General features: G+C 36.2%; 1 protein-coding gene across 1 annotated transcript in view; it reads left to right on the top strand.

The window, feature by feature from the left end:
- The window catches only part of COPG2 (coat protein complex I subunit gamma 2), a 115,784-nt gene that overhangs the window by 48,678 nt on the left and 52,455 nt on the right, over positions 1-14,651 (top strand). Inside the window, exons 10-12 of the mRNA XM_028106366.2 lie at positions 11,137-11,270; positions 11,816-11,883; positions 14,209-14,397. Coding sequence (XP_027962167.1) covers positions 11,137-11,270; positions 11,816-11,883; positions 14,209-14,397 — 391 coding nt within the window. The remainder of the gene's footprint in view (positions 1-11,136; positions 11,271-11,815; positions 11,884-14,208; positions 14,398-14,651) is intronic.

The raw sequence follows: 14,651 nt of genomic DNA, 5'->3' as shown, positions 1-14,651 counted from the left end.
TTGACAAAAGTAATAGTCTAAATGATATCATGGGAATGAACTTGTATAAGCAGTTGACCCTTGAACAACACAGATTTGAACTGTGCAGTCCACTTACACATGGTTAAATATAGTACAGTATCATAAGTGTATTTTCCTTCTGATTTTCTTAACATTTTCTTTTCTCTGGCTTGCTTTATTGTAAGAATACAATATACAATGCGTATGACATACAAAGTATGTGTGAATCAACTATTTATGATGTGGGTAAGGCTTCCAGTTAATAGTAGGTTATCTGCAGTTAAGTTTGAGTCAAATACATGAATTTTTGACTGCTTAGTGGTTTGGTGCCCCTCATCCCTGCACTGCTCAAGGACGGTTAAGTATTAACTGTACTTAATAACATTGCTTCAAAATATGTACAGTAAAATCTTAAATATAAGAAAATAAAGGGTTTGGAAGACTATAACCCCTCATGTCGCAGAAACTGACAAATCACTTATAAAAGTAGAAGACTGTAGTCAGTCTGTTTATCACTGAAAACAAAATTGACCTCATTTAGAACCTTAGATCCAAGAGAGAATATGCAATATTCTTTAAAATTTTTAAGTTAAAAAACATAGTATACATCTAGGGAAATGCATAAGACTTAAAGTTGTATGTACATTATATCTGATTGCTGTGGAATACCCATACAATGCCCATATGCTAGGTAGTCATACGTTCCTGGTGTCCTGGAAATGCTTTCTGTATCCTCTTGGTCATACCTACCCCCAGGAGCAGCCACTATTCTGATTTTTATGGTAGTAATTTCTTTGCTTTTCTTCCGATTTTTACCCCCTGTGTATGTATCCATAAACTGTAAGGTTTAGTTTTGTCTTGTTTTGAATATTATGTCAATAGAATCATGCTATGTTTTGTATCTTGTTTGTTTGTTTTTCACTATTTCAGTGTAAGATCCACCCTTTTTTTTTTGCTGAAGCTGTAGTTAATTTTAATTGTATATTTCCTTGATTGAATCCTTCCAGGTTCTTTTATATTCATTCTTCTATTAGTGGGCATTTGGGTTGTTTTCTGTTCTGAGCACTTACTAATGAAACAGCTACAAACAGCATTCCTGTGCTTATACCACACTACCTTATTACCATAGCTTTCTCTCTTTATATGTAAGCATTTATTTCTATAGATAGGTCTCCAGGAATGGAATTGGTAGATCATTGTTAGACTATTTCTCAAAGTGATTATATCCAGCCAGTAGGCTGCAATCCCCTGAGGCCAAGACTTGATGTCAAATTTAAAAATTTTTACTAATCAGAGGGGGTGTATTAGATTTTCTTTATTGAGATATAATTCCCATACGATGAAATTCACCTTTTTAGAGTGTATATTCAGTGGTCTTTAGTATATTCACAAAGTTGTGTAACTACCACCACTAATCCCAGAATATTTTTATCATTCCAAAAAGAACCCCCCCCAACCCATTAACAGTCACTCCCTATTCCTCCCCCTCCTCTCAGCCCCTGGAAAACATTAATCTGCTTCCTGTTTCTCTGGATTTGCCTGTTCTAGACATTTCATATAAATGGGATCATACAATATGTGGTCTTTTGTTTCTGGTTTCTTTCCCTTATAGTAATGTTTTTAGGGTTCATCTATATTATAGAAGTATCAGTACTTTATTCTTTTTATGGCCAAATAATATTCCATTGGGTAGCTATCATATATTCATTTTTCTGTTGATGGACATTTGGGTGTTTCTACTTTTTAGCTGTTATGAATAATGCCACTATGAACAGTCATGCATAATTTTTTATGAGTATGTTTTCCATTCTCTTGGGTATAGACCTAGGAGTAGACTTGCTGGGTCATAATGTAACTCTGTGTTTAACTTTTTGAGAAACTGCCAAACCGTTTTCCAAAATGGGTGCATCATTTTACATTCTTGCCCGCAGTGCATGAAGGTTCCAATTTCTCTGCATCTTCACCAACACTCATTATTGTCTTTTTATTTTCTTTTAAAGATTTACTTATTTATTTTTTAGAGAGAGAGAGAAAGAAAGCCTGCAGGGGTGGGGAGGGGCAGAGGGAGAGGGAGAGTCTCAAGCAGACTCTGCATGGAACCCAACTCGGGGCCCAGTCCCACAACCCTGAGATTACAACCTGAGCCAAAACCAAGAGTTGGCAACTGCGCCACCGAGGCATCCGTCTTTTTTATTATATATCTTGTAGTCAGTGTGATGAGGTATCTCATTGTGTGTTTTTTCCATTGAAAAAAATTTTTTTTTAATATTTAATTTATTTATTTGACAGAGAGCACAAGCAGGGGGAGCGGCAGGCAGAGGGAGAGGGAGAAGCAGACTCCCTGCTGAGCAGAGAGCCTGTCCTGGGGCTTGATCCCAGGACCCTGGGATCATGACCTAAACCGAGGCAGATGCTTAACTGACTGAGCCACCCAGGCACCCCCCATTGAAAAAATTTTTATTGGACAAAAATTGTACAAATAAGCTCTTGGTTTGAACAACAAAGGCTGTATTTCCCTAATGACTAATAATGTTGAGTATCTTTTCATGTGCTTATTGGGCATTTGTAGATCTTTTTTTTTTTTAAGATTTTATTTATTTGAGAGAGAGAGAGCTCGAGAGAGGGGGAGGGGCAGTGGGAGAGGGAGAGGGAGAAGCAGGCTCTCTACTGAGCAGGGAGCCTGACATGGGGCTCCATCCCAGGACCCTGGAATCATGACCTGAGCTGAAGGCAGATGCTTAACCAACTGAAACATCCAGGCGCCCCCATTTGTAGATCTTCTTTGGAGAAAGGTCTTTTCAGATCCATTGCTCATTTAAAAAACTGGGTTATTTGTCTTTTATTGAGTTGTAATCATTGTTAAATATAGTTTGGATACTAGACCTTTATTAGATACATAATTTGCAAATGTTTCCTCCCGTTTTACAGATTGTATTTTTAGTTTCCTGGTTGTGTCCTTTGAAGTACAGAGTTTTAAATTTTGATGAAGTCCAGGTTATGTAGGTTTTGTTTTGGGCTTTTTTTGTTTTTGCTTGTTTTTGGTTTGTGCATTTGGTAGTATACTAAGGAAACCATGGTCTAATCCAAGGTCATGAAGATTTACACCTATGCTTTCTCCTAAGAGTTTTATAATTTTATCTTTTACATTTAGGTCTTTGATACATTTTGTGTATAGTGTGAGGTGTAGGGGGTCCAGTTTCATTCTTCTGCCTGTGGAGGTCTGGTTGAAATAGGAGTTTGCAGTTGTCTCAGCACTATTTGGTGAAAGATTATTTTTCCTTTATATTGCCTTGGCATCCTTGTCAAGTCATTGTGGTTTTAGTTTGTAATTCCCTAATTACTAATGAGTTTGGGAACCTTTTTCTATGTTTATCAACCATTTGAATATCTTTTCTATTGAAATACCCAGTTTTTAATTGGGTTATCTGCCTTATTTTTATTGATTTCTAGGAGTTGTTTTTTGGTTGTATATGTTGCAGATAGCTTTTGCCACTCAAGTTAGTCTATTCTCTTGGTGTCTTGATGACAGAACAGAACTTCTTTAATGTAGTCAAATTTATCAGTCTTTGACTTTTGGAACAATACTTTTGGTGTCTTGCTCAAGACATCTTCTAGTTCAAGTTCTCAAATATATCCTGTGCTATTTTTTAATCAACATTATAGTTTTAACTTTTGTGTTCTAGGTCTGTAATCTACTTGGAATTGTTTTTTGGATATGGTATGAGGTAACAATTTAATTTCTTTTTTTCCTCCCTATGGATACCAAGTAGTCCTGCTACCATTTGTTGAAATATGTGTTCATACCCACTGCTCTGAAACGTCAGCTGTGTCATAAATCAGGTATCCTTGTACTCACTGCTCTTTTTCTGGGCTCCTCGGCTCTAGGAGCTCTCTTTTTCTGCACCAACAACACATTCTTTATTATCACAGCTTCATAATAGTGTAGATATATGCTGGAACAAATCCTCCCTTATTCTGCTGGAGTGTTTGCCAGCTCTTGTTTTATATCCTTATTTTTCTGTGCATATGTATGTAATTTTATTAGGGATTATTCAGCCTTGCCCTCAGTCAAATTTGCCTCTTCCTGGGATACTCCCATCAAGACCATTAATAACAACCAAGGAGTTCTAACCTGGGCAGTGATAATCCCCAGATTTTTCATTCATTGGGATTTTAGGGCTATTTCTCACAGGTAGTTAGTGAGACCAGCCATCCCAGTGACTGGTCATAATGACAAAATGTGTCTTTGACCTCCTTCCCTTCGATTTACTTCCAGAAAGCCACAGTAGAAACCTGACTTGATGCCCACTTCACTGTAACAGTTCTTACACAAATAAGCACAGATGTCCAAGGAAAACTCACACACAGCCTACTGGAGTCACATTCAGTGGGAGCAACCCATAGAGACAGAAACCGGATCAGATGCGCTGGCTGCCCCAGTGCTCATTCATTTCAGTTCAGTGCACAGAGGTCTGTCAGGGCAGGTTTCACATCCCAAGAGAGGGATTATGACCCTTGGGCTTTGTGGCTTTTAAACCACTTTAAGTACAGAAGCAACAACCACTCACTGTTGTGATCAGGGGTGGGATGCAGAAGTAACATAATATGATAGACATTATCTGATGCCACAGGGGAAAAAATTAGAAGAGACAACCCTGAACAATTATATGCCACCAGATAGAACCTATTTTGACAACATAGTTTTTTAGGGGAAGCAGCCCTTCCCTGGCATAATCAGGGTCTGGGATCCAAATCTTGCAGCTGTATGATGTGGCATGTTGGTAGCAGGAATCTTCCTCTTTCATGGTTGGGGAAGTGCCAGCCCTTCCCTTGGCATGATGGGAAGGAACTCCAGCCCAAGTTTTGGGTTGATTGGAATTGATTGCCATACACATTGGGCTGAGTCCAGTTGTCATGGAGGTTCATAGGAGCTCAGCTTCTTTTTTGGGTGGTCAGCAGATCAGTTTTGGACGAAATGACCCTTACCCCTCACTTGTTAATTCTCAGGATTTCTCTGGCAATTCTTTTTTATTTTGTATGTATATTTACATAGATGGCATTTTAAAAACTTAATTTTTCACTATAAACTTCCCTTTTAGTACTGCTTTTATTGCATGTTTTTGTTTGTCTCATGATATTTTCTAATTTTCCTTTTTAAACTGCTTTAAGTACTTCTTTGACCCATTGGTTGTTCAAGAGTGTGTTGTTTACTTTCTACATATTTGTTAATGTTCCAGTTTTCCTTTTGTTATTGATTTCTAGTTTCATTCCATTGTGGTTACAAGAGATACTTGGTATGATTTTAATCTTCTTAAATTTGTTAAGACTTGTTTTGTGACCTAACATGTAATCTCTCCTGGAGAATATTCTGTGTGTACTTGGGAAGAATGTGTATCCTGCTACTGTTGGTTGGAATGTTCTGTATATGTCTGTTAAGTCCATTTGGTCTATGTTATTCCAGTCCACTGATTTTCTAGGGTCTTGAAGTGTTTTACTATTATCGTGTTGCTGTCTGTTTTTCCTTCAGATTTGTCAGTGTTTGCTTTATATATTTAGGTTTTTGAAAATTGTTTTGAATATTCTAGGTCCTTTGCATTTCTATATAAATTTTAGGATCAGCTTTGAATTTCTACAACAAAAGCCTGCCAGCATTTCGATTGGGATTACACTGAATAGAACAATAGATCTACTTTGAATAAATCAATTTGGGAGAATTGCCATCTTGCTACTGAGTCTTCCAGTCCATGAACACAGACTGTTTCTGTATTTAGATTTCTCAGCAGTGTTTTATAGTTTTCAGGGTAAAAGTCTTGCATTCTCTTATTAAATGTATTTCTAAGTATTTTATTCTTATGTTTATTCTTAATTTCACTTTGGATTATTGTTGCCAATATATAGAAATACAGTTGATTTCTGCAGGTTGACCTTGTATCCTGTAACCTTGCTGTGGTCATTTATTAATTCAGTGTGTGTGTGTGTGTGTGATTCCCTGGGATTTTCTATGTTCAGGATCATATTATCTGTGGACAAAGACAGTTTTACTTATTCCTTTCCCAAACCGATGTCTTTAATTTCTTTTTTTGCCTAATTTTACTGTCTTGAACTATCACTAAAATGTTGAGTACAACTAAAATGTTGAGTACAAGTGGTGAAAGTAGACATCCCTGGCTTGTCCCTGATCATAAGGGGAAAGCATTAAGCATGATGTGCATTTTTTGAAAGTGCCTTTTATTAGGTTGAGGACATTTCATTTAGTCTCTAGTTTTTTGAGAATATTTATCATGAATGGGTGTTAGATTTTGTCAATTGCTTTCTGCATCTTTTAAGATAACTGGCTTCTGTCCTTTATATTATTAATTTGGTATGTAACATGCATCGATTTTTCTGATGTTAAACCAATTTTACATTCCTGGGATAAATGCTACTTGGTTATTGTGAATTGTTGTGAATATTGATTATTCTTTTATATATTGCTGGATGCAGTTTGCTAATTTTGTTAAGGAATTTTGTGTCTATTTCAGGGATATTGGGCTATAGTTTTCTTGCAAAAAATTGTCAGGCTTTGTTACGGGTAATACTGACATCACAGCGTTGGGAAGTAGTGTACTCCCCTCATTTATTTCCTGGAAGAGTTTCTGAAGGATTGGTATTATTTCTTTAAATATTTGATAGAATTAACCAATGAAGCCATTGGGACCTGTGCTTTTCTTTGAGGGAAGATTTTATTATGAATTTTTTAAAATTTTATTTATTTATTTGACAGAGACACAATGAGAGAGGGAACACAAGCAGGGGGAGTGGGAGAGGGAGAAGCAGGCTTCCTGCGGAGCAGGGAACCCGATGCGGGGCTCGATCCCAGGACCCTGGGATCATGACTGGAGCCGAAGGCTGACGCTTAACGACTGAGCCACCCAGGCGCCCCTGAGGGAAGATTTTAAATAACTCATAAGCCTATTTACATTATGTATTTCTTCATTAGTCAGTTTTGGTAATTTGGTATTTCTAGGGACAAATCCCCAGAAATGACATACAGATGTTCATAATATTCCCTTATAATCATTTAAATTTCTTTAGGGTCAGTAGTTGTTCCTTTCTTCATTCCTGATTTTGATAATTTCTGTCCCCCCCTCCTTTTTTTAAATTAGTTTAGCTGAAGATTTGTCAATTTTGTTGATCTTTCAAAGAACTAACTTTGGGTTTCACTGATTTTCTTTTTTATTACTTTTCTGCATTCTAGTCTATTGATCTCTGATCTTATTTTCTTTCTTTTGCTTGCTGTAGGCTTGATTTACTCTTCTCTTTCTAATTTCTTAATTGTGGAAGCCTAGGTTATTGATTTGGGACTTTTCTTCCCTGGTATCAGTGTTTAGAGCTATGCATTTCCTTCCTACATTGCTTTAGATACATCTCAAATTTTGATGTGTCTTTGTTTTCATTTGGTTTAAAAATATTTTCCATTTGATTTATTCTTGATACATGGGTTACTTAGAAAATGTTTAATTTCCAAATATTTGGGGATTTTTTAAATTTATTTTGTTTTATAATTTAATTCAGTTGTGGTTGGGAAACATGCTTTGATTTCTGTCCTTTTAAATGTATTGACATTTATTTCATGACCGGCACTTATTACATCCTTAAGAACTGTCCATATGTACTTGAAAAGAATGTATTTTACAGTCTTTGGGTTGAATGTTCTAGGTTAAGTTGGGTGATTACGTTGTTCAAGTCTTCTACATCCTCGATGATTTTCTGTCTAGTTCTATTGACTATTGGGTCAGTATGGACATTTCCAATTATTATGGTTACATGATCTATTTCTCCTTTCATTTTTTCAGGTTTTGCTTCATATATTTTGAGGCTTTTTTGTTAAGTGTATATGTGTTTATCATTGTTATATCATCCTGATATATTAACTTCTTTCTCATTATGAAATATCTTTTTTTCTCTTATAGATTTTTGTCTTAAATTCTACTTGTCTGGTATTAATATAGTCAATCCTAATCTCTAATGGTTACTGTTTGCATGGCCTATCTTTTCCCATCTTTTTACTTTCACCCTGTTTGTATCTTTGAATCTAATGTGTGTCTCTTGTAGACAGCATATAATTGGATCTTGCTTTTTTATTCTGTCTGGCAATCTCTATGTTTTTTGGTTGGGGCAGTTAGACTATTTACATTTAACATAATTATTGATATAGTTGGATTTACTTCTGCCATTTTGCTATTTGTTCTATATGTCTCCTGCCTTTTTTTTTGTTTGTTTCTCCTGTCCTCTTTGACTGCTTTGTTTTGTCTTAAATGAATATTTTCAGTGTATCATTTTAATTTTTCTGTCAATATTTTCACTTTTTTTCAGTTTTTTCTTAGTTGTTACTCTAGGGATTAGCATGTGCATTTTACTTTACCACAGTCTACCTCAGATTAATACTAATTTAATTTTAGTAAAAAATAGAATCTTTTCTCCAGTATAGTTTCATTCTCTCTGGACTCCTATTTGCTATAATTGTCATGTATATGATGTGTATGTGTTATAAGTCCAACAATATACAGTTGATCCTTGAAGAATGTGGGGGCTAAGGGAGCCAACTTCCCAGGTAGTCTAAAATCTGCATATAATTTTTGACTTCTCCAAAACGTAACTGCTAATAGCCTACTGTTGACCAGAAGTCTTAGTGATATCATAAGCAACACGTATGTTGTGTTTTATGTAGTATATGCTGTATTCTTACAATAAAGTAGGCTAGAGATAAGAAACTGTTACTAAGAAAATTATAAGGAAGAGAAAATACCTTTGCAGTACTCTATTATAAAGTCTGCATACAAATTAACCCATGTGGTTCAAACCTGTTGTTCAAGGGTCAACTATAATGTTATAATTATTGCTTTGTAATATTTTATGTCCTTTAAAGTAGTTGAGAGAATGAAAAAAATTTATGGACTCGTTTATATCAGCTCACATATTTATCATTTCTAGTGCTCTTTCTTTCTCCTTGATTATTCACATCACTGTTTAGTGTAAATCTTTAAGTCTAAAGACTTCCTTTAGTATTTTTTGTAAATCTGTCAGCAGTGCATTCTCTCAGTCATTGCTTCTCTGGTAGTGTCTTTTTTAGCCTTCGTTTTTGGAGGATAGTTTGCTGGATATAGAATTCTTGTCTTTATATTTCAGCACTTTGACTATGGCATTCTACTGCCCTATCTCTTCCATTGTTCAGGTGGAAAGCTAGCCATTGATCATATTGATGTTCCCCTGTAAAAACTATTCATTTACTCATTACACAATGAGTAGTTTTTACCTTGCTGCTGTCAAAAATCTTCTCTTTGGCTTATGGTGTGTCTCTGTGTGGATCTTTTTCTGTTTATCCTCCATGGGATTTTTTGAGCGACTCAAGTGCATGGATTAGTGCTTTCATCAAATTTGGGCACTTTTTTTTTCATTATTTCTTCATACATTCCTTTTGCCCCTTTGTGTCTCTCTTTTCCTTCTGGGACTCCTATTATGCAATTGTTCATACCCTTGGTCATATTCCGTAGATCTCCAAGGCTCTGTTCTTTTTTTTTTTTTTCATTCTTTTTTCTTTTTCTCAGCTGGATTATCTTAGTTTACCTACCTTCAGGTTTACTCATTTCTTTCTACTGCCAGTGCAAATCAGCTGCTGAATTGCAGATTTGAATTTTTCATTGATTATTGCACTTTCCAAATCCAGAATTTCTATTTGGTTTCTTTAAAAACAACAACACAATAAATAAACCAAACTCATTTCTCTTTATTGATATTATCTCTTTGGTGAGGTATGATTGCCATGTCTTTAATTCTCTTTAATTCTTTACACATGGTTTCCTTTATTTCTTTGAACAGGTGTATATTCATTGACAGAGTCTTTGTCTGGTACATCCAATGCCATATCTAATACCTGGGCTTCCCCAAGAATAATTGGCTATGGACTGCGTACTTTACTATTTCTTTACATGTGTCATAACTTTTTGTCAAAAACTGGATATTTTAAGTATTGTGGTAACTCTAGTAATCATATTTCCCTCTTCCCCATCCTCAGAGGTTGTTATTGTTGCTGGTTGTTGTCATTTATTTAATGTCTTTCCTGGACAAATTCTGCAGTCTTACTCTTTGTCACATGCAGTCACTGAAGTCTCTGCTTAATTAGCTAAGTCTCAGCTGATGATTTGACAGAGTTTCTTAAATGACTTAAGCCAGTAGGTCTCCCACTCTTTTTCTAATGGGCACTTTGTGTGTTGGGACAAATTGGTTTCCATGCTCTGGCAGTTTACAACTCTGCCTTAGCCTTCACTTCCTACATGCACAGAACCTCAAAGGCAAGCACGGGTGAAAGGTTAGGCCTTATCTTGTCTTTCCTGGTTATTTGCATGGCCTTCTACATGTGCATGGCCTTCTGGATCCCCAGGAATGCGTCAGAAATTGGAAAAGCCTCCCATGGAGCTCTTGTTTCTCAGATTTTCCTTTTGAGTTTTTTGGCCAGCCTCTTGTTTGCCCCAGGTGGAGTCACTGCCCCGGCAACTGCAGTGTTAAACAGTTGCCACTGATTTTTTGGGATGAACTTGCTTGAGGATAGAGCTTTCCTCACTGATTGGGCTCTGAGTCAGATGAAACAAAGATTAGCTCCATGAACGGGGCTTTTCTAAGGAGCACCAGTCAGGCCGAATAGTGTACAGTTCCCTGGGGACAGGGCTTCTGAGGGAGCTCCAAACCCATTGGCCTTCTCCAGTGGCTGCTAGGCTGCTGGCTGTCATAGCTACTGAGATTCTGAGGCTGCTGATTTCCAAGGCCACCATGAAACTGGGAAGAGGGACTAGAAATAGAGCAAGTGAAAACACTAGAAAGCTTGTTTGCTGTTGTTAGGAAGATTCAGCTGTTTTCCTTGAATAAATGTTTTTGGGATTGTTGTAAGCCTTTGGCTAATTTCTAGAGTGCTGAAAAAGTTAATTTTGAAAATTTATGCCAGTGTTCTCATTGCTTTTATGGAGGAATGGATTTTCAGAGGTCCTTCATCCATAATTCCAAAAGTGCTTCTCAGTCTGCCTGTGTTTTTAAGTGCTGTGCATATTACACCTGTTCTTTTTGATATCTAATGATGCCCTATGTGTATTTATTTATTGTCAGCCATGAAAGTCCACTCTTTGATTTCATTGAGAGCTGCTTGCGAAATAAACATGAAATGGTTATTTATGAAGCTGCGTCAGCTATCATCCATCTTCCTAACTGTACTGCCAGGGAGTTGGCACCTGCCGTTTCAGGTTAGTTGTGTGTTTGATAGCTGGATTTTGTTTATATTTGTATGTTTTTGTTTTAAGTTCCATAGTTCTGCAGGATAGGTAGTAAGAATGATTTTTGAACCTTAGCTGTATTATATTTACCTTTGTGTTGTGATATGTAGATGATTTATTTTTGTTGTTCTTTACTTAATTACCTCTTTTTCTGAAGTTACCATTTCCCTATATAAAACATTAAAAATTTTTTGCTTAGAATCAAGTAACTTTCATGCCTTCAGTTCTCTTTCATGTTTAAAAAGTCCATTTGCTCTTATAAGTATTGCTACCACAAATTCAGATATTAGTGGGTATATTAATTCTTATAGAAAACTAAACTTTGTTTCCTATATTTACACTTTTTATAGTTTAACAAAAAGTGTTTTTACTATTTTTGATGATACATTTCTGATGTGAAGTTTTGATGCTGTGATCTAATCTCCTTATGCATATTTTGAATATGTACTATATTTTCAGATATATGCAATATGATGAAATGAGCTATATTCACAGTGATCTTTTTTCCTTTCTAGTTCTTCAACTTTTCTGTAGCTCTCCTAAGCCAGCTTTGAGATATGCAGCTGTGAGGACTTTGAACAAGGTAGGTGTCCCTTTGCCAACTATTGACTTATATCAATGTTTGATTGAGAATCATTACATGTGAAGCATTTGGCTTTCTCCCCAAGTTAGTAAATAGGATTTATGGGCTTCACTTCTATAGCACCTTCCTTATATTTGTGGCCTTAGGTGTGGCCATTTTTATTATTCAGCTAAAGATTATAATTCGACTTCTGAGCACTTTACAGCTGAGAACCACATTGTCCAATATGATGCCCATTAGCCATGAGTGGCTATTTCCATTTAAATTAAGTAAAATTAAATAAAAAATTCAGCTCCTCAGTCACTCTAGTCACACTTCATGTGCTCAGTAATCATGGGGTTAGTGACTCTCATATTGGACAGTGCTTTATGTCTTGAACATTTCTATCACTGTAGAAAGTTTTCTTGGACAGTGCTGGTGCAACACAATGTGAGTCACATGTATAATTTTAAATTTTATAGTAACCACATTAAACATTTTTTAAGATGAAAATAATTTTAATAATTTATTTACCCTAATATATATAAAATCATATCAACATGGAATTGGTATAAAATTATTAAAGATCTATTTTGCCTTATATTTTTTCACACTAAGTCTCTGACATCCAGTGCTTATTTTTATGTTTAGAGCATATCTTAATTTGGAATAGCCACATTTCAAGTGCTTAGTAGTCACATTTGGTTATTGGCTACCCTTTTGGACACCATAGGTTTAAACGATACAGTTCAGAAACATAGAATAAATTAAATAACCATAAACATTTGAAATGAAAGTTTTGTTTTTTTTTAAGATTTTATTAGAGAGAGCGAGCATGAGAAATCATGAGCAGGGGGGAGGGGTAGAGGGAGAAGCAGACTCCCTGCTGAACAGGGAGCCTGACAAGGGACTCGATCCCAGGAGCCCGGGATCCTGCCCTGAGCTGAAGGCAGACACTTAACCAACTCAGCCACCCAGGCACCCTTGAAATGAAAGTTTAATGTAGTAGAAGACTTGTCATAAGGCAGTATGTGAGGGCGCCTGGGTGGCTCAGTTGGTTAAGCGACTGCCTTCGGCTCAGGTCATGATCCTGGAGTCCCGGGATCGAGTCCCGCATCAGGCTCCCTGCTCAGCAAGGAGTCTGCTTCTCCCTCTGACCCTCCCCCCCTGCTCTCTCTCTCAAATAAATAAAATCTTTAAAAAAAATAAGGCAGTATGTGATCTATTATAAATTAATTGTATGAACAATTGGACGCAGAGAAGCCATGGAAAAACCTTTATAGGGACAGCCACAGAAGACCCCTTTACAAATAACAGTTTGAATTGTTTTTTTAAGAAGTGATATAGGTCCACATTCCTTTATCTGTAATTTTGGGGCCAGATGTGCCTCAGAATTCAGTATTTTATGAATTTTAGGAAGGCAATATCGTGCTATCTTATATACTAACCCCACTGAGCCTAGAGCAGTACCCTACCATTAAACACATTAATATTTCTTTTTTTAAAGCCATATTAATATTTCTGTGCTATACATAGGACTCTCCTCACTAAGTGGAATAAATTAATATTTAACTTGTTTTACAAATTTTTTTTAATTTTTTAAATTGTGGGTAAAGGATTCTGTACCAATATTGAGATGGAGAAGTGAACAATTTTGACAAAAGCAAAGAAGCAGGAGAAGGACAGACATGTTTTAGTGGCTGGAGTTTGCTGAAATACAGAAATGTTTTCTAAGTGATAAGATATTAACAGTCTTTGAGCAGTGTTTACCACAGTAGGTACTATTCTCTGAGATCCTTACATCTAGTAGAATAGATATCCATGTACACATGTACTATAAAGGGAAATAGGCCAACTGTAATAAAACAGACTGTGAGGGCGCCTGGGTGTTTCAGTCAGTTAAGCGTCTGCCTTTGGCTCAGGTCATGATCTCAGGGTCCTGGGATCAAGCCCCGAGTTGGGCTCCCTGCTCAGCAGGATGTCTGCTTCTCCCTTTCCCTCTGCCTGTCTCCCCCCACTTGTGTGCTCTCTCTCTGAAATAAATAAAAAATTAAAAAAAAAACACAGACTGTGATATTGTTACAAAGATTATAGAAACCTAGGAAGAGAAAGTGCTTTGTTTTACTATGACTCTGGCAGTTAATCGTGTATCAAATGATATATCATACCTTATTAATTGGAAATATTCTTCTTAAAACAATTACTTTTGACCTATATTGCCCCATTTTAGATTTTTAAAAGCCGCTTACCTTAATTAAAATTTCTATTTACCTCTTTCTTTGTTTTTTAAAGTTCTGGTCTTCATTAGTAGCAGTTTGCTTATTATTTGTCTTGCCCTTCCACAAGGTGGCAATGAAGCACCCCTCTGCTGTTACTGCCTGCAATCTGGACTTAGAAAACTTGATCACAGACTCAAACAGAAGCATTGCAACCCTGGCCATTACTACACTCCTCAAAACAGGGAGTGAGAGCAGTGTGGACAGGCTCATGAAGCAGATATCTTCTTTTGTGTCTGAAATCTCAGATGAGTTCAAGGTAAAAGTTTAAATATGGTCATGTTTCTCCCAGTCTCTGGCTTGCCTATTTCTTTTCTTAACAGTATCTTTTGATGAGTAAAAGTGTTAAATTTTTATGAAGTCCAATTTGTTAATTTCTTTCACTGTTCTATTGCCTTTGTCTACTTCCAGGCCTTAAAGATATTTTCTTATGTTTTCTAAACGTTTTATGGGTTCAGCTTTTACATTTTGGTCTATTATCCAATTTGAATTAAATATATATATATTGTGTGT

The sequence above is a fragment of the Eumetopias jubatus genome, unplaced genomic scaffold (genome assembly GCF_037043125.1).
Source record: "Eumetopias jubatus isolate StellerSeaLion01/CBP00866 unplaced genomic scaffold, mEumJub1_p1.0 scaffold_14, whole genome shotgun sequence".
NCBI lineage: Eukaryota > Metazoa > Chordata > Mammalia > Carnivora > Otariidae > Eumetopias > Eumetopias jubatus.
Note: the sequence above shows the minus strand (reverse complement) of the source record. Positions and strands in the feature narration are given on the sequence as shown.